The following is a 20,769-nucleotide window of genomic DNA, read 5'->3' as shown; positions in this document are numbered from 1 at the left end:
GATCTAGAAACCACAGGCCTGCCAATTACACTACTCTTGGAATGGTGCCTTTGTCCAAAAGCTTCCCTTTTCAAAGATCTTTCAGTCCCATTTAAGGAATTGTAGCACGGCCCCCAGTTACCCTCTTGTGACCTCACAATATTTTATCACACATTTTTATTCTCTCATAATTCAACCACAGCTCTGCCCTTGCAGGTTTTATCTGCCAGTTCAATTCAGTAAAATGCCCCCACTCAGCGTAGGGAACTATGGCAGGAAAGAGGTGACTTTGACTCACAATCAACTAGTTTGAGTTCTTTGGCAGCTCTCAAATGAAAAGAATGAAGCTTGTTTTAGCCAACAAAGGACTTTTTTTTCCCTTGTATTAAGCTTTCATAGAATTGAATGCATGGGTGGATTCAAATAAAAGAAGGCTAGTGTTTTAAATGGCAAAGGCAAAAACGGTAATATTCAACTAGAACAGAGTCCAGCCATCCAGGGATCATTAGAATCATGATGTCTGTGGATCCCTTCCTTGCACACCAAATTCCTCCTCCTACCTCGTTAAAAATAAGAGGATTTTTTTTTAATGGAAAACCAGCATAATGTAACCACAAGTGCCTGATACCATCTCCTCCCACCCGCCCAGAATGTCATTGCAATGAATATAAGCCACGTAAGTTTTGTTGGAAAATGAAAACAGCAAATGGCTGCGGTTCTGTGTTTTCTCTGAAAGAACATCCAGAAAAAAGGAACATTTGCTAAGCAGTAGAAATCTGTCAGAAGCTGCTTGAGAAGTGATGCCAGGAAGAAAATTTCCTTTGGAGAAAATGGGCATTGTGTCCATTTTGTGATACGGAAGCCTCTCTCTGCTCCCCATTTTGAGAGAACCCAAGGAACACAGTCTTGAAAACCCAAATGTGTCCTAAAGATACAACTGCAGATCACCAGTAAGGAATTTTCACAAATTAGGTAGTATAACTAACTGATGGGTGAAATTTTGGCTCTCCAGACAGAGTGAGGGCCTTGGGTGTGAGTGATGGTAGAAAGAGAGAGATGCCTTGAATGTAGACAATAGCTGGAGGAGAGTGCTGACATACCCTGACAAATCTGACTTGAATACATAAATTAAGCAAGCATTGGTGGTAAAACATCTCCAAGTTGAGTATTGCCTTCTGATGGATTGAATTCACGCAGCTAATTTTGGGTACATTACTGTACATTGTATGAACGCGGCCAAGGTGATTTATTTGTGCTTTGGCATGTGTGAATGCAGGGGGCTCACTAAACATGATATATGCCACGGAAGGAGATCAGTACTTTGCTCTATAACAAAAAGATATAGTCTAGGAATGTCCTTGGTGGGAGGTACAGCAATGTCAAGATGGCAGCTGCAAATTCTGGGCATTGAACATGCCAAAAAAGAGGCAGGTCTTCCTTTGTGTAGTTATGGCCACTTCCTTGACTTTTGCTCGCTCTCTCTTCCCTTCAAATATCCATGTTGTGATTTTGTACACCTTTGTAGACAAACATTTTCAGGAAATTCCATTACTATGACCATCACTAATCAATCTCTAGTTATCCCTTCACTACAGGAACCAATCAGCCAGCATTCTGTAGCTACAAAACAGAGCCGGTTCTCAGGGAACTCTTTCAAGACATGCTTTCTATGTTTAGAGCGAGCTTTCTTAAATTTTTCTTTTGTGCTTCTGCAAACCTAAACCTGCTCTTGCCTTCCATTTGCTCAGGAGTGGTTTTCTTTAATTACTACACTCCAAAATACTTTTTTTCTTAGCTCTTGTGTAAGATGAGAGGTTTTGTCCTGCTGTTATTTTCTGGTTTGCATAAAGCAGGAAGACGGTGAAGAAAACAACGCCTGCATGTAAGAGGAAGAGGAAAGTTCTGCTTATGTCAACAGCTTTTGTTTCATCACTGCATATACCATTGGGATAACATCTTTGTGCTGAAGGGCTGGTCCTGCAAAATTCTGGCCCATAATTCTATCATACCCCAGTGTGAAGTAAAACTCAAAACAATGTCTGTGCTTTGGAAGAAACTGGATTAGGCAAACTGGAGCAAGGATGATTTCTAACAAGGGGGGAAAGGTGATCCCCAGGAAATCACGTTCCTTTGAGTTACATTAGGCCCACGTTGCTCGCCATTTCGATTTCTGTAGCAGAAATGAAGAGCAGATGTGCAAAAGCTTGTGACAAAGATAGCATTAACAAAGACTGTGGTGGTAAGGCTGCCTTTATCTCATTATCTAAGATCCAACCCATTCAGCCACTTTTCTGACATGGTAGAGTGCATTTTTCTGGAATCCCAGTCATGGGTCCTGTGGCATTGTCTATGCATTGTGGTTGTCATCTGCCCAGATTCCTGCAGCATAGGTGAAATAACTGCAAGTAGATACTTTAACATATCATCAAAATCACAAAATAGTGTTGCTAATTTTAGATGGGGCCAAAGTACCATCTTTTTAAAGGCAGAGAATGTGTGGCTAAGCCTATGCAGTACATCTGTTGGTGAATTTCTTGAAAAAAGTGGGGGGATTCATTCCTGAACTCAGGAAGGCTGATCCAATCTCAATGGCCGCCTTAGAGACATATCTTTCCATTCATTTGTATCATCATGAGTGGGATGTGAAGATAATTCACTGTCTTTGAGGTTTGTCTTCTTTGGGCCGGACTATAAATGCTGAATGCAAGTAGCTGTGTGGGGCAGGTTGTCCCCAGCACTAAAAATAAAACCCACAATTTGCTGTGCCACATATTACTGAACTTAATTGCTGCCTTGGCATTGCATACATGTTCTACATAGTGCTTGCCAACCTGGGGGCAGTCTAGGACAGAGAATATCCTGTGGGAGAGCACAGTGGGAGAAAACCACACTGGCCTTCCTGATGCTAGAATTATGCCATCTGCTGGTGTAGATACTGAATTAGTGTGTTCTAAAAACAGATTTTATAAGAAAACTAGGGGGACTGGATAGGCAGCCATTCTGATTTCACTGCAAAAAAGATTTGTTACCTTAGCACAAACTTAGGATTTCTCTCTGAATTGAATATTGCTTCAAGCTTTTTATCCAATCTCTTGATCAGAGCCTGGTATGGCCATTTCAGATTTAATTCCCCTCTCAGCCTTTCCTTTTCCCAAATTGGACTAATCGTCAGTGCTGACAGCAGCCTGACTCCTGTGTTTCATCAGTCCCTGTGGATCAGGGGTGTCAAACTCCCATTGTCACAGCAGCATCATGTGATGTACCAGAGGACTTTTTTCCCCCTTCGCTAAACCGAGTGTGGCCATAGCAAGCACGTGACACATCTGGCCTGCGGGTCGCAAGTTTGACACCCCTGCTTTAGATTTTCCACAAGCTCAAGGCAGCACATGAGGAGGGAATCTCTCTATCTTCATGCATACAACCTGGTGAGGTAGGCCAGGCTTAATAAGAGTGAATGGCTCAGTAGTAAGGCTTAATGGAGTGAGTTCCTGCTACTTGTTCCAGCTTCTGCCAACCTAGCAGTTCAAAAGCATGTAAAAATGCAAGTAGAAAAACAGGGACCATCTTTGGTGGGAAGGTAACAGTATTCTGTATGCCTTCAGCATTTAGTCATGCCGGCCACATGACTACGGAGACGTCTTTGGACAGCTCTGGCTCTTCAGCTTTGAAACGGAAATGAGCAACGTCCCCTAGAGTCAGGAATGACTAGCACATGTTTGTGAGGGGAACCTTTACCTTAGTAAGGCCCAAGCAGAAAGAATACGGAACCTGTGTCTCTCCTAGCTTCACTACACTATTATACTCAGTGTCCCACATTGCCAGTTCTTTAATTCAAAATGTGTGGAGAGTTTTGGTTTGCAGAAAACTGAGTTAGCATTAAGCAGTGTAGAGAATCCTGGCTGCAGAAGGAGATTTTTGAAAGTGGGCTATAGATTAAATGTTTAATGTGGCACGAAGAAAAAAAAAGAGTAAGTTCGTAAGAAGTAGAGCTGTTCCATTATATTTATATAAATTCATTTCCATTACATTGAAATGTACCTTGCATTAAACTGTGCTGGGGTCTCGTCTACTTTCTGAGAGGGCTTATCAAGGATGCCATTCTAAGGTAAAAAGGAGTCTTCAACTCCCACCTCCCAAAGTTGCACCTCTTTATTTAAGGCTAACATATACGATAGAAGAATGTGAATCTTTCTTGATGTTCCCATGATAGAAATCTCATGTGTAAGACAAATCACCTTACACATGAGGCTCTTTTTGTTGTAAGTCAACATTGCTTCTTTTCCATATTTGCTGGAAAAACTTTGTCAAGGCTCAGTATTTCCCTAGTTTGCAATATAAACAGACAGGTTGTACATTGGCTGGCAGTCTGAGCATAACAAAGGACAACTAATGGGAATACACATATGTTACATGTGCGAACAGATGACTCTGGAAGCACATTCTTTGCGCTGTCCAAATACTTCCATTCCTCATCAAGATCAAAGAAACTTTTTCAGTCAGTTGATAGCAGAATCTGACTAGATCACTATGCACACTGTCTGGAGACTCTGTGAGACATCACCATTTTAGTATTTAGTATTTTTTTTTTTAGTATTTTATTAATATTTATAGGCCGCCCTTTTCCCCGCGGGGACTCAGGGCAGCTTACATAAAATAGGGAGGGGGGTATAAACAATAAACATAAAACAATACATAAGAGTTAAAATAGTACTCAACATTCATTCTTCATTCGGGTGGGGACAGATTGTGATCTTATCCCCAGGCCTGACGGGATAGCCAGGTCTTGAGGGCTGTGCGGAAGGTCTGGACGGTGGTGAGGGTACGAATCTCCACAGGGAGATCGTTCCAGAGGGTCGGAGCTGCTACTGAAAAGGCCCTCCTCCGTGTAGTTGCCAGTCGGCACTGACTGGCGGATGGTATTCGGAGGAGGCCCAATCTATGTGATCTTATAGGTCGCAGGGAGGTAATTGGCAGGAGGCGGTCTCTCATTTTATCTTACTTCATCTTAATATTCAAACAATAAATGGATCCTTCGATGAATGTATATGGAGCTTTAAAAAAAAGACCCCACCCAAGTATGGGAGACCATCTTTATTTGTGCAACTGGTGGCATACATGACTGCCCTTAATGCTTTAAAAGCAGGTATTGCCTTATTCAGATGAATCCTATAATCCCTGCAATATTCAAAGATATTATTCAGGGACAAATGGCAGGTTACACAGGATTTTTTTTCTGCACGTAAGAGATCAGTAGAGCACAAGAAATAAATAATTTCTCCTTTTCAAAAGGTCAGCAAGTTAGCAATGCATACTAATTTATACAATTTATAATTAATTTATACAATTATCCAAATACTGATGTCAGTCTGCATAATTTGTAGTTCTATAATATTCCTAGCTCTTGGAAGCTTCTAAACTTTCTAGATGTGCCACCTGCTCTGATCCTGCTCTGTATGTGTGGATAACTTTTGAATTGCAATTACTACTAAGTTTGGTTGACTTGAGTATTTTTTCCAGTTTCTGGCTGCTGTGGTTCTTTCTCTTACCTGATGGAAAATATTTGAGGGGGAAAAGAAAAGTTGGAAAGTGATTGATTGATTGATTGATTGATTGATTAGATTTGTATAGCAACAATACTGAAAAATAAATATTTGCATGGACAAGGATCAAATCTTTATTTGGTCATAGACTAGCAAATAAAATGCAAGAATTGCAATTAATAAAAAAAGAAAAAAAATTAAAATATCTAAAAAAGATTAAAGTAAATGCTATGGCATTTTGTGCAATCTATCGTACCTGGCTGGGGTCAAGGAAATAAAATCAGATTGATCTGATAACAACATTTTGAGAAAAAATAAATTGGGATGACCAGGATATTTAGTAAAGAGTGAAAATAATAATTCCAGCCAGCATTTGCATAGAGAACGCAATAAAGAATAATATATTCCATTGATTCAATTATTCCTCTACCTCATGGACATAGTAGAGTATCTGTTCAAAGGGGATTTTTTTGTTATCTTCATTCAGTGACAGCTGTTTTGAGAGCATTAAATCTGGCTAAGGACAAGGACCATCGAAATTTTGGGATTGTTGTGTGACTGAGAGATCTAGCTGGTTGGAAATGTGCAGAATGGCTTAAGATGTTTCTGGGTAGAGATGCAAAGTCTGCTTGCAGCTCTACATCAATGGCTCACTGTTTGAGATCAAGAAGCATATAATTGCCGCCTATCAAGGTGATGGCTGGCTATGAATAACCATAGGGTTGCAATTTGGCATGTATTGCCTGGCTCCAGAAACCCTGGAAGCTGTCATGGGGCCACACTGACTGGAAAGAAAGAGAACTTAAATCTAGTAAGAGAAGATGTAAATCCATGCAGAAGTTTCAATTTAAGAAGGCCAGCTTCATGGCGAAAGACCAAGTTCAAGCAAGGTGCTGGAAAGATGGTTCTCAAAAACCTGGACTGAACTCTTTAGGAGCTGAACTGAGCAACAAAAAGGAGGTGAGCTCGGATATTAACTGAGAAGACTATAATTGCTGCAGGTTTACGGTTACCAATAGCCTGGACTACAATTCCCAGATATTTAAAGGTCTTGATTTGCTCTATTAGGTGGCTATTTAGATGCCAGATATTCGTCTCCTGGCATATCTTAGCAAGGCAATGACATTTCCACAATTCTTAGAATGAGTAGCAGAGATTAGTTGGTTCCATGACAGCATCAGGGCTCGCCTCTTCTGTGCCTGTAATACTTGTTTATATTTCCCCTTGAATAAGAGCAGGTCTTGACTGAGTAGGAGAGAGGATCCTTTTTGTATTTCTTAAAGCAGGAAATTAGTTGTTTCTTGGCTGGCTGGCAATTTCTATGGAATCGGGATTGGTTAAAGGAGCTCTGATTCTATTAATGCCAGATGGATGGATAGAGAGAATTGGCTGGAGAAGCTGAACTAGCTGAATGGCAAAGTCTGTTCAGGGGACTTGTCATCCAAAACAGCTACAGTATATGTAGGTGAAGTGCCTCATTGGCAGAGAGCATTTGGGTTAGTTTGTTCTTCTTCTGACCTGTCCATTTTGTGACCTGTGGGGGTATATGTGTGTGTGTGTGTGTGTGTGTGTGCTTCCATGCTATAAACTGCTGATTGATTATTTGACCTTTGGCTAGTACATGTGTGTATATTTTTTTGTAGAGATACCCACTATTATTACAAATCACTGTGTGATGTATTTGCTTCTGGGTAATCTCAGAAGGGTAATAATAGTCACACCATGCGCACTCTGACATAATTCATTGGTGTGGTTGGTTCTGCCCAAAAGTGGGTTTCTACCAGTTTGGACCAGTTCAGCCGAGTAAGTAGTAATTCGGCCTGACCCGCCCCCAAACTGGTTCTATTGGTGGCATCATAGATGCCGCCATCTTGTTTTTTGTTTCTGTGCATATGCAGAAGCATTTTTTACTATTGCGCATGCGCATCCCTGAACAAAACCGGCAGTAGAAGAAGCTGGAACCTACCCCTGGTTCTGCTCCAGTGATGTTCTTCCTGCCTCGGAGGCTTCCATAATCATTATTTCATGTGATTCTCGGCCAAAAGTTTTCCAGGAAGACTAGAACGTGTGGCAGTTATTGGGTACGTTAAGCTGCAAATGCCCATCTCATGTTCTTGGTGCAGCCACCACCTGACTCAGGTTGTGGTTCCCAGAATTTTAGGCAATCAAAACTTTCCTGTTAACTGCCAGCAGCATTTTTATTCTTTGAAGTTTCTAGATACTACTTCAATAGGGCTCAGGGTGGAGGGATTTGAATCTGCTCCAGAGGCTCTATGTTGATATCCACCTATCTAGATTCCACAGGAGAGAGGTGGGGACCAACAGGTCTTCTCTCAAAGTTATGGCAACTGTCTTGGGTAGTTGGTAAAAGCAGATCAATAAGAAGTCTGGCTACTTCGTGTGTTGTCACTAGAGTTTCTCTCAAATTGTCCAGCCTTTTAATATCAGTGTTTTCTCCATAGTGAGGAGAGGAGTATCTAGGATGGGTTGACCTTATCCTCTCGTTGATTGGACTGAGTCAGATAAGCTCTTGGGATACGCCCCTGGTCCACCAGGCACCGCCCAGTTATCGACTCAGTCCCTCAACTGGATGGTTTGCCATCCTGAATCTCCGATAATTTGGAAGAAATTTAAAGAAAGAAAAATAATTAATCTATCTCCCTACAGCAGCAGCTACATGCAAGCTGGACAGTTCCCTAAGCTGCAAAAGGACTGCCAAAAGCCTCCCTGGGGGCGGCACGCTGCCCAGGCCTCTGGTTGAGACAAGTATCACTCAGAAAAGAAAAAACTGCCAGGCAAGCAGGAGACAAAGGGCACAAGCCTTCCAAAGGCAAGCCCTGCCGTGGAGGCTCCAGCGGCGCCGGAGCGCTCCCCCGCTCCCACAGGGTCGAGGGGTCAGCCGTGGCTTTCTCAAGCACCACGGGGTGCGAATCGGGCCACTAACAAGCAAAGGTGGCCCTGGATTCCTGCCCAAAAGGTGAGCCTTGCCATGGAAACTCTGCTGGGCACCGGAGCGCTACGCTGCTCCCCGCAGGGTCGAGCAGCGAACCGCAGCTTCCCAAATGCTGCGGAGCGCCCACACCATTGTCCACATGGCCCACCTCATTGGATGGGGTCCATGGGCAGAACCAAGCCTCTAGCAGCAACAGAAAGAGGCAGAAGGAGGAAGAATCGGCAGCAGAGATGCATGGCAGCTCCTCAGAGCACAAGCCGCCAAAAGAAGAAATTAAAAAAGGAGGCGCCCTTTGTCACCTGGCACGGGCGCCATCTTGAAGCCGGGAGGAGTCACGTATTCCAAGATGGCAGCACCCAGTGGCAACGAGGAGACTGGCAGGACCCAGGTACCTGCAGCGACAGCCAGCAGCCACACTAGGGGGCAGAGAATCAACCCAGGTTAGTGGCCACCCCAGAGGCTGCCCAGAAGGGTGGGGACAAAGGCTAGAGACAAGAAAAAGCACCTTTCCCCAGGGCGGAGCTGGAGGCAGAGGGTGGTCACAAGCCTTCCAAACCCTCTAAGTATGAAAGGCGAAGGCACAGGAAGCTGGAGCAGCTCTACAGAAGGCAAGTGGCCATAAGTCCATCTCAGGACTGGGACAGAAGGGGAAGACCCCTGGAGTCCCTGCAACAGGCGGGGCCACAGGGAAGGAACCCACATTGCAAGCAAGAATCCCTATTGACACATCAGGTCTTTGGGGTCTTGCTCAGGGGTGGCAAACCCACCACATATGGCTTCACTGGTTTCACTGGTTCAGCCCTGCGCATGGGGCTACCACCTCTGGATTTCCCCCCTGCACAGGTGGGCATAGGTTCCTTACCCAGACGGTCCTACTCCCAGGGACAAGACTTCGGGTCTCCTTCCGGGGTCAGGATTCTTTCAGGGGCTCAGATGCAGGGTACTCAGGTGCCAGACAGTACCAGGGGGGGTTTCTCTGCCATGCAGAGATACCCAAATAGACAGCAGAGAGGCAGGCAGCAGAAGCGGCCCTTTCGAGGGAGCGGAGGAGGCGGGGGGCGCTCCTTCCGCAAAAACTAATTCTAGACCTAATTCACCTCCCATCGGGGGCACTTGGTGTACTTCACTGATCGCTGGGACTGCTCCTCCTCTGATAAGTGGGTACAGAACACCATTAGGCATGGTCTGTCACTGGAGTTCCTTTCCAGCCCCCCAAGGTTTTTCCAGATTTGCCCGGTTTCAAATAACCCAGCACGGAGGTTACTGATGCAGGAGGCCATAGAGCATCTGCTGGACATCCGAGCCATACCGCCAGTGCCTCTAGACCAGCAGGGTCAGGGGTATTACTCTATCTTCTTTGTAATCCCCAAGGAATCGGGACTGGAGGGCAGTTCTTGACCTGAAACATCTGAACCGCTTCATCCATTATAGGAGGTTCAAATGCACTCACTCCACTCCATCTTGGAGGGATTAGGCAGGGGGGCTTCCATAGACCTCACAGAGGCTCCTACCTACACATTCCAATCAATTGGGACCACTGGAGATATCTCAGGTTCTGCTACTAGGGCATCACTTCCAATACTGGGCCTTGCCCTTCGGGCTGTCTTTCCACCCCTCGAGTTTTCACCAAAGTAATGGATGCCCTGGCAGCCCATCTGAGACAGGTCCCGGTCAGGATTCAGTGTTATTTAGATGACCTGATGATACAGTCATCCTCCTTTGAGGGGGCTCTAAAGGATCTAGACACCACCAGTGAAAATCCTGAGGGATCCTGGCCAAAAGCCACCTCCACCCATCCACTAGTCTAATCCACCTAGGGCCTCTGATAGATTCAGAGGAAGGCAGGGTTTTTCTGTCATCAGAAAGACAGCTCTCCCTAAGATGGCTAGCTACCCAAGTAGTCACGGGAGGTAGGGTTTTCTTAGCCACTTTGTCCAAACTGCTAGGTACCATGGTCTCCACCATTGGCATTGTTCCTTGGGCTCGCCTCCACACCAGAGACCTACAATGGTTCATTTTGCCTTTCCAGCGAAGACGCAGGAGCTGTTCCCAGACCAAGGTCATCTTCCAGCAGAAGTCTCCGCTCACTGACCTGGTGGACGTCTCTGGCGATAACCAAGGGCGAAGTCTTCAGAACGCCAGAACGGGTGACGGTAACCACGGATGCCCACCTGCAAGATCAGTGTAGGGACATGGAGCCAGGTGGAACTGACTCACAAATCAACTGGTTGGAACTCAGGGCAGTCCGCCTGGCCCTGGTACAATCCCACAGCTCTGTCAAGAACAGGCACATTCTAGTCCTCATAGACAACATCGCAACCAGGCTCACTTAAACAGATAAGGGGGGACCAAATTGAGGGCCCTTATGTGGGAGGCCAAAAGTTGGGCAGTGGGCCGAAAAGAATGTTCTATCCTTAAAAGCAGAACATATAGCGGGGGTGGACAACATCAGAGCCTATTGTCTCATCTGGGCAGAATGGACAACTCGGAGTGGAGACTGCATCTGGCCATCTTCAGGGAGGTGACGGACTGCTTCGGTCACCCAGAGGTTGATCTATTTGCCACCCCCCTCAACACCCACTCCAGGTACCCAAACACATGGGGCAGAGGGGATGGACGCTCTCCGATGCCTGTGGTCCCGGGGACGTATCTATGCCTGTCCACCCTTGCCCCTGATTCCCAGGGTCATTCAAAAAATTCTTCGGGAGGGGGCAGAGGTGGTGCTGATTGCCCCCACTGGCCCAGGAGACCATGGTTTGCCGATCTCCAATCGCTCTCAGTGGGCTGAGCTTGGAGATTCCCCAGGAAAGGATTTTCTCAGCAAGGGGTCACTGGAGCACCTGGAACCCCAATGTCTCCAGTTACTGCTTGGCGGTTGAGCGGAGGATCCTGAGGGAGGAAAGATTCTCCCCCAGGGTAATAGAGACTATCCAGGCCGCCCGAAGATCCTCCATGGAATGCATTTACGGCGTGACCTGGCGGGCCTTTTCCACATGGTGTAGCTCCCGGGGACACGACCGTGGTGAGAGCCACCGTTCCCTTAGTGCTGGAATTTCTCCAGGCAGACCTGGGCAGGGGGTTAGCTCCCAACACAATTAGGAGACAAATCTCGGCCCTCATCTGTGCTTCTGTGCGACAGAGCCCAGACACTCACTCACCACCCTTTGGTCAGGCATTTCCTGAAGGGGGCGTCCAACCTCAAACCACCCACAGTACATAGGTACCTCTCTTGGGACTTGCACAAGATATTGGACGCTCTGACGGGGGGGGGGGCATTTGAGCCATTGCGAACAGTGTTACTAAAGTTTTTAGCCCTTAAGGTGGTGTTTCTGGTGGCCATCATGTCCGCCAGATGGATATCAGAACTGCAGGCCCTGTCCGCCAGGGAGAACCTCTGCATTTTTCACCAGGACAGAGTGGTGTTGCAGTTGGACCCCTCCTTCATACCTAAGGTGTGTTCATGCTTCCACAGGTCACAGGAGCTGATTTTGCCCAATTTTGTCCAGATCCTTCTTGCCTACTAGAGAGGAAGTGGCACATCTTAGACATAAGGAGGGCTCTGAGGATTTACCTCAGAAGAACCCGGCCAAATAGAAAGTCCGAGACCCTATTTGTCTCATTCCAACCGAGGTCTCTGGGCAAGAAGGTGACCTCCATCACCATAGGCAGGTGGTTGAGGACCTGCATTGCCACAGCCTACCAGTCTCAGGGCATACAGTCATCGAGCCCCATCACAACATACTCCACATGAAGTGCGGTCACCACTGCGGCCTGGGCAATGCAAGCATCATTGAAAGAGATAGGTAGGACAGCCACGTGGTCTTTCCCCCCTCACCCTTCGTGAGGAACTACAAGTTGGATACCTTTGCCTTGGCGGAGGCTTTATTTGGTCGCAGGGTATTACAGGCGGTTCATAGCGTGGGGGGGACACCCCACCAGGCTTAGTTTGGCCATGTTCCCTCAGTATGTTACCCTCCGTAGGGACATGTTAGCTTGGTACGTCCCATCCTGGAGACTCTTCCCTCACTATGGAGAAAAGGCGTTGGTACTTACCTGATACATCTCTTCACATAGTGGGGGAGGAGTATCCCGACCCTCCCTGACATGGTAATATAACATGTGTATGATGGATGTGCACTAATATGTTAAAGTTATAACTCAATAAAAAGTTTGAAACCATAACAAAGGTCTGAAGTGGATAGCACACCGAGTCGGATAGAGTTCTTCGCCGATAACTGGGCGGTGCCTGGTGTGACCAGGGGCATATCCCAAGAGCTATCTGACTCAGTCCAATCAACGAGAGGATAAAGTCAATCCATCCTGGATACGTCCTCCCCCACTATGAGAAAGGGGTATAAGGTAAGTACCAACACCCTTTCCAAATCTGGCATGGCACTAAAAGAGTTATAAGATTATTTATTTTTTTGCAGAAAGACACCTGTGCACTGTCTTGCTTAGATAAGAATTTTTTGCGTGGGCAGCCATCTTTCAGGACAGAATGATAAAATGTCCTTGAGAGGTTGAGTGGTCCACATTTATTCTTTAAAGTGGTAATACTCTCATGGCCAGATTGGCTTAGAGTGGGCTGAGTTCCTCTGAGCAGAACACCCATTGTAGAAGATTGGAAATGGAGCAGAAAGTTTTCATTTCAAGCAACACTCTGGGAACTGTAAGTAAAAATTGCTCTCTGTTTCTACTAGATGGAACCACTCAGCCTGTTGTAAGTCAATCAGCTGCTTTCACAGCATAGTAGCTGGCTTAAGGATAAGATAATTGTTCCTTTTGATCCACATCCATCCTTTATTTGCTATTATTTAATATTTATGAGGTGATTTGTTTAGATTACACTTACAGTTTAAAGAGATTTACAGTCTTTCCTTTGGTTACCATGTCCACTGGAGGTTTGTTGATCCCCTTTCCCAGGGGGAGTTTTGCAGCTCTCTTGGATTGTTGCTCTTTCTTTTCCTAAGTGTAAAGGGAAGGTTGCCCCACTGGCTTCCCTACTGGCTACTTTCGTGACAAACTTTATACAGGAGATTCATGCTTTCGCTTGGAGTGGGGGGGAATTGGCAGCCTGGAGGCTGGATGTGTCATGCTCAGGCCATGCCCAGCCCAGGTCCGCGAAGGGAAAAATGTCGCAAAACACCACATGACGGCAACAATGACGCGCCGCGAGTTTGATACCCGTGCTTTAGCTAGTTGTCATTTGGCTGGTTCTTACAAAGAAACTCTTTCAAGGAGCCCACTTCAATTTTAAGTGTTTTAACCAACAAGTCAAAGATAGAAGGAACTGTTTGAGCTGCCAGAAGACTTTATTTGATTAGAAATCAGTTACATTTTTGTTCATTTAGGTTTATCAGGTAGGCATTCGCACCCTCATCCTGTAATAACTATGCAGCTGCAGAGCAGATTGTGTCAGTGTGTTTGGTGGGGGAGAGGCCTCTTCCACGGAAGAGGAGAGATCTGTTGACTTTCAATCTCTGCTTCTAAAGCATCATATCCAACGGAGGAATTTGAGGGAGTAAGAATACCTGGAGGCTCCCTGTTCATTAGGTAACTATCGACTTTCGACTGTTTTGTTAGCTTGGCTCTAGCTTGCCTTGCAGAATGTGTAGAATATCTCTTCTTTCTTTTCCCCATGAGGATTAGTAAAGTCCTGGAGTTTTCTCAGCTCTTTTTAAATGTTGAAGCTTTCCATAAGGCAGCGGAAGTGTGGCATTTACAACAATAGATTAAAAATATGGGGATAAAGATATACTTTTCCAGAAAATCTCTCTGCCATCTTAGCTTCTCCCTCCTGGGTAAGGAGTAATCCAGCCGTGGAGCCAAAAGAGTGAAAGAAACACTTGAGGTTTACAAAAGATGGCAAGCTGGCTGGAGATTGTTGCATTCAGAATGCATCACATCTGGGAAGTGCTAAGTTGGAGGAAGTTGTTCCAGCATCTGGTGGCTACCCAGGCACTGAGAGTTCATCTCTCTTTAAAAAGTCAAAATATTTCGCCGTTTCATTATGATAGAAAAATTCAACTCCTCCTGCTACACATGTTTTTATTAGGATTGGCAAGACAGTTTCAATGAATAGAGGCAGATTGGTCCTTCTTTTTGCTGTGATGATTTTCTTAGGCACAAGAAGCTGCATTTACAGGTTGGTAGGGGGAGTTAAAATATTTATCTCTTCAGCTCTGCAGCTAATTGAACCGTGTTAAGGAGAGGCTCTTATGCAATCTTGTACTTTGTGAGGAATTTCTGTTGTCAAACAAGCAATACAGGTAGTCCTTGACTTGTAACCACAAGTGAGTTCAAAATTTCTGTTGCTAAGCAAGACAGTGAGTTTTGCCTTATTTTATGACTTTCTTGCTTTAAGTGAATCACTGTAGTTATTAAGTTAGTAACATGATTATTAAGTGACACCTGGCTTCCCCATTGATTTTACTTGTCAGAAGGTCACAAAAGTTGGTCACATGACCACGGGGAATGCTGCAACAGTTGTAATTGTGAAAAATGGTCATAAGTCACTTTTCAGTGCTGTGTTGTAACTTTGGTCGCTAAACGATATGGCTGTAAGTCAAGGACTACCTATAATTATCAAAGTCATTTGGGGAAAACAGGCTGTGGAGTTTATTTTCAGTATGGGGCGAATCTAAAGTGAGCAGGACAAGCTGAATAAAGTTAGCATTCATAAAATCAGTGACCTCTGGTTTCTTCGGCAGCAAAGGGAGTGTATACATTGGGGGATGCATCACGTTGGAAACTAAAGTACTGAAGAAGATGAAAAGGTGTTCGAAGGTATCGGGCTGCAATGCTTTCTTAAGGTGAGCACTATTCTCAGAAAACTTGGGGTAGAAAAGAAAAGCCTCAGAATAATCGGATACTGTATTGATGTGCTGTGAATAACACTGTGGAACAGGGTGGCCAAAGGCTTTGTGGTTCATTTTAACTCCATACCCCTGCCACCTCAAAGCTGTAGGCCACGCTGCTTCATTGATTAGACCTCATCAAACCAATGGGAAGCAGAAGAGGTAAGAAAATCAAGAGGGACATGTTTGGAGATGATGTTGGAAGGCACAGCCCATCTGGCGAGTCATCAAACTTCCCCCTACATCAGGCAGAAAACTTTTGTTGAACAATTGTAAATGCAAACCTTGTTCTAAAATTAAACTGAAACTTCCAAATCTCAGGCCATCCATATTCAATATCAGTGTAAATAACTACTTAAAGCTGCCCATTATGTTAACCACCTTTCCTCCAATCCTTCATGTATTCCAAAATTCGCTGGTATCCTATCACTGCCTCTTTGTTACAAGCAAGAATTCCAAGGACGTAAATTGCCTTGATCAGGAAAGGATGTGACCAGGATTAAAAGAAACTTAAACACTGATCCCCTGTGCTGAATACTTAAGTCTCTTAAGGTCAAGAACTGAAGATACGTGAGGAGAAATATGATGTCCTACTTGGACTTAGAGTGGGCACAAGACAGTAATAGGCAATGATGAAGTAGTTCACTTGGAATTACTTGCAATCTTAATTTTATTACAACAGGGCTAAGTGATTTCATCATAAATGTGAAAATTATTAATAATTACAGACCTTAATAGCATTGGACAGAGAGATAAAAATTATCACATCTTCAAGAAGTTGTAAGGCACCAAAGTTACTAGTCCTTGTGAATGCCAACACCTCAAAGCATTCTAATCCTTTCAGGGAGTAAAGGTTATAAAATAGAATGTATAAGTAGCAAATTCCATAATTTGTCATCATCCCCTCTTTTTTCCCCCTCCATGAACCAAGGTTAAAAATAAGAGCATATCAAAGATAGAATTTATTTTTTTTAAGCATAGTCATACATTCTTTGCTTTGGTTAGGGCCAAATAGAGGTATCATCTATTGTGCATGAAAAGGATCTTCTGCTATGGATGCATCTGCCTAAGTACTCAACATCTCATCCTTTGCCTGCTGTTTGTGGCACGTTCAGGTAGGAAGGGGAGGGTACACCAAAGTTGGAGCCAAAAATAGGCAGAATTATTTTTGAATACTGTTTTGCCATTAAGGGGAAGCACTCAGTTCTTAGGTTTGCTGGAAGTGGCATTATAACAGTCATCACAGGGAGATATGTGGATGCTATTCCCAGAATCTCTATGGGAATGGCTGTGTTGACTGGGTAAATTCTGGGAGTTGTCAAGTTGTCAAGATAAGGAAGGCAATCGGGTTGGGCATAGGCTGCATTGTCAGAAGGGCAAAGCAAGGTAAACACTGTAGTTGGCTTTCCATTAACCAACCTCCTTTGTTGCAGGATGGGCCAATGGCGGCCACACAAAGCCAAAGTATCTCCTGGTCTTTGACTTTGATGAGGACCATTGTAAATGAGAATAGTGATGATTCTGTCGTCCAGGCTGCTCTGAGAAAAAGCTGCCAGAGGTCCATACGCCAAACTTCCAGGAAGGCTTCTACAATGAGTACATGCAGCGGGTTTTGAAATATCTGGGGGATCAAGGGGTAAAGATGGCCGACTTCAAAGCAGTCTATGAAAAGATTCCCTTCTCTCCTGGCATGCAGGAGCTCTTCCAATTCCTCTCTAAGCGCCAGAACCACTTTGAGATTATCCTCATCTCCGATGCCAACATGTTCGGCATTGAATGTTCCTTGAAGGCCGCAGGGGTTTACCTCCCTCTTCCATAAAATATTCAGTAACCCTTCGGCTTTGACAAGACAGGCTACTTCATCTTGGGTCCTTACCATTCACACAATTGCCCACGGTGCCCTTCAAATATGTGCAAACAGAAGATCCTGACTGAATACCTGGAAGAAAGAGCTCAGGAGGGAAACAAATTGAGAGAATCTTCTATGTGGGAGATGGAGCCAATGACTTCTGCCCTCCATGGCAATGAAGTCAAGTGATATTGCCTTCCCAAGGAAGGGCTATCCCATGCATCAGCTCATCCAGGAAGTGGAGGAAAAACCCACCCGGGGCTTACCGGGCTACTGTAGTCCCTTGGGACTCTGCCATAGAGGTTCGTTCCCACCTTCAAGAAGTTCTCAAGGAAACATCCTGAGGGAAAGCCTTGCAGAAGCAGCAATTTTCCTTGATTTACCTGCCATACAGCATGGAAAGATCTCAGCAATTAATCTTGCACTGCCTCATGCTTGGCTTCTGCTCTGTTTCCCCCTCTCCCACCCTTTCTCTCATTGTGCACAGGTCTGTCTCTGGACCTCCCCTTCTTTTAATCTCCAGATAAGGGCTCTCTATGCAGTTTGGCAGTCATTCCAGGCAGGGTGGGTGGGTACCTGTCGCCTCATATCCTTTGCTTGCCTATGAAGAAAATGCTGCTGCTGCATTCCTTAAAAATTGCTTATCCATTTGGGGTACAGAAAAGGCTTCTCTCTGCTACCAAAGCATATGAAAGCAGTCATGGGTCCTGCCTCCTTGAAGATGACAATAAAATCATCTGCCGTAGATCTAAATGGAGCAGGATTATGTGTCTGCTAGATCAGGTTTTATTTAATCTATGATTTACCCACTCAGCCATATACTATTAAGCCATAAACCACGGTTCACAGACCATAGTGGCTGGATTCGCACATCAAAACAAAGCAAGTATTGTGTAATGTAAAATAAACTGTTATCTATATTTGCAAAAATTATGCCCAAAAAGCGGGGGGGGGGAGTGCTACAAGGTAATTTCAGTGTATCATTGTTGCTGGGCAGGACATAATCATCGAGTCCAAATACTGATTTCTTTAAGGGCTCATTTTATTGCTGAGATCAATACCGTAGGGTATACATCCTTAACCTGCTGCTCTCCAAATGTTTGGCTTCCATAATTCTCAGTCAACATAGCTAATAACCAGGGTTTTCAAGAGCTAAACTGGGCTGGACATTGCAGTTCCTTTATAAGGTGCCAGAATTGGCAGGGCGACTTTTAGCCAAGCAAATTTAAGAGAAAACAAGAGAAGACTCTTGCCACAGTAGGATGTTGATCAGTCATCTAGAACACAGAGGTCCCGACCCTCGGCTACGGCCCACTACTAGGCCTTGAGCCTTTTGGAACCAGGCTGCGGAAGTAGTGGGCAAGTGTGGAATCCTCTCCTCTCCCCCCCACTGCCACTCAGCAGAGCTGAAAAGGTTGGGGAAGTCTGATCTAGAAGAGCCTCAAGGAAGCATTTCAGCTGCTCCAAAAGAAATTGCTATCTAAACGAGGCATGTGGTGCTGCCTATTTGATGTATAGAAACAAGAAAACAAAAGTATTTTAGATGTTTAGAGAGGGAGTCCGGCTGAGGAATTCTGGGAATTGAAGTCACAAGTTGCAAAGTTGCCAAGTTTGGAGACCCCCCGGTGTAGGGAACGTGTTAAAAACAACTATTGCTGATGATAATCGATGTACAGCTTAGCCCTTCAGATGTTGCTATGCTACACCTTCTTATAATAGGCATGTTACTTGGGGTTGTTTGCAGTTATAATTCAGCAGTAACTGAATAACCACAATTCCTGACTCCTGACTTTAGAAATGTAGAAAGCAGGAGACTACAAGAAACTACATGGAAAAAATCTGCTATTCTGTATGTATTTCCCATTCATCCATTAATTACCCTGTAATTTCAGATCTAACTTTGGACTTTTTCCCCCTCTGTTCTATTCAAATAATACTGCATATACTCCCGGATAAATTGGAGGCAGAGGGATAAAGAGAAATGGTCTTCTGGAGAAAATACTTCCCAGCTTGCTAACAAGATGTCCAGGTTGAATGATGGTGCCTGCATCATGGCTTCCTAAAAATGATTCAGGGAGCTTTATAAGAATGAATATGTTAACTATGCTAAACTTTGTATTTCATGTTTGCTCAGGAAAAGGAATACAATCACTATGCGATTAGTGACCATTACGGCGGTATGGGATCAAGTTTAGAAAGAGAAGTCAGTGGAACATGCTCATCCAGACAAACTACAGTCATAACACTGCCACAACAGACACACAACAGTTATGCACTAAATTTCAAGAGGTTGACACAACCATAACACACCTAGATTATACCTTTTTTTTTGTGCAACACTGGAACAGGGTTCCACTGAATTATGTTACTGTATTGCTGCCAGAATAATTTCCATTTATTAAAATTGAGCATTTGACTTTTCTCTCCCAATGTTTTGTACCCCAAAACTCCAGGACTTCCCCTTGGCTTGAAATGTGCTTGCCATCTTGGATTCATAACCAAACCAGCAGACTGTTTGCCCATATCTTCTTTTAAAATGTTTTATTTGTAATGCTCTCTTGGTCTGTATTCCTCTGCAAATATCCCATATTCTTTTATGTTGTATTCCTTTCTGCTTGTTATTTTGGAATTTAAAGCCATGGCAACTCTTTTATAAGCACACACACACACACAAACACATCATACAAAAAATACCTTGCAAATATTAAATGTTATCTTTTGTATACTCAGCTGACACAAATTGCTTATAAAGTATATTCAATATCTATTTCATGATTCCTGTGTTTCTAGAGTCTTGAATGTGTGAATCCCCATGATGGGGAAGGCTTTCTGTTTCACCTGAAGTCCTACCTCATAAATTAGCTTTATTCTCTCCTTTGATCTGAGAATGTCAGTGGGTTTGTTCCTCTCAGTTATCCCTCAGTTCTTTTCTCCTTGCTTGTGATTTCCTCGTATGGCAAAATGAAAGGAATTAAAAGGTGGGTCTAAGTTGGAGATTTGAGGACACACATAACCACCTATCTTGGCAAACCAGGAGCATGTGGAGCGTAATTAAAGTGGGATACAATATTCAGGACTGCGACCCGCTCAGATGGGGAAGAAAAAAACTGTTGGCCATCAGGTACAGGCTCTGTTTGAACTTTCCATGAGTTTATTGGTGACAAACATTTGTAATTTCTGAACAGGAGACAAATGAATCTACACAACAAAGCACCACCCTTGGGGAAACAAATTATATGAATCCAATTAGAAAAACAGGTTTCTATGCTTCCTTTTGTTCTTCCTCAGTCACAAATTAGGAAGTGCTTTATAGTCACATTCACCTCACCCTCCTAATATTCTACACATTTCCCGTATATAAACCAACATTTTTTTTAAAAAACCAAGAAAGCAAAAACTCAGCTAAGGCAGGAGATAATATCCTGATGGTGGGGACTTGGAATGTTTGGCAACATTGGTGAACTATTTGAGCTCAATAACTTTTTGTCTATTTAAAAGCAAATTACAGTGCTTAGGTTGAACCTGCTTAGTCCCTTTAGTGGGAAATCACCAGGTCTAGGACTATTGGGAAGTCAAAAGACACGGAAGACA

General features: G+C 44.2%; 1 protein-coding gene across 1 annotated transcript; it reads left to right on the top strand.

Moving 5' to 3' along the window:
* Positions 1–10,423: 10,423 nt before the first annotated feature.
* Positions 10,424–19,945, top strand: PHOSPHO1 (phosphoethanolamine/phosphocholine phosphatase 1). Its single transcript, XM_032235942.1, is given in 9 exon segments — positions 10,424–10,656; positions 15,230–15,284; positions 16,763–16,898; positions 16,901–17,133; positions 17,135–17,165; positions 17,168–17,290; positions 17,293–17,343; positions 17,346–17,422; positions 17,424–19,945. Coding segments are annotated over 9 exon segments (1,038 nt in total). The 3' UTR covers positions 17,523–19,945.
* The last annotated feature ends 824 nt before the right edge of the window (positions 19,946–20,769 follow it).

This window comes from Thamnophis elegans, chromosome Z (assembly GCF_009769535.1).
Source record: "Thamnophis elegans isolate rThaEle1 chromosome Z, rThaEle1.pri, whole genome shotgun sequence".
NCBI classification, from domain to species: Eukaryota; Metazoa; Chordata; class Lepidosauria; order Squamata; family Colubridae; genus Thamnophis; species Thamnophis elegans.
The sequence above is the reverse complement of the archived record's forward strand: the minus strand, read 5'-3'. Positions and strand labels throughout refer to the sequence as shown.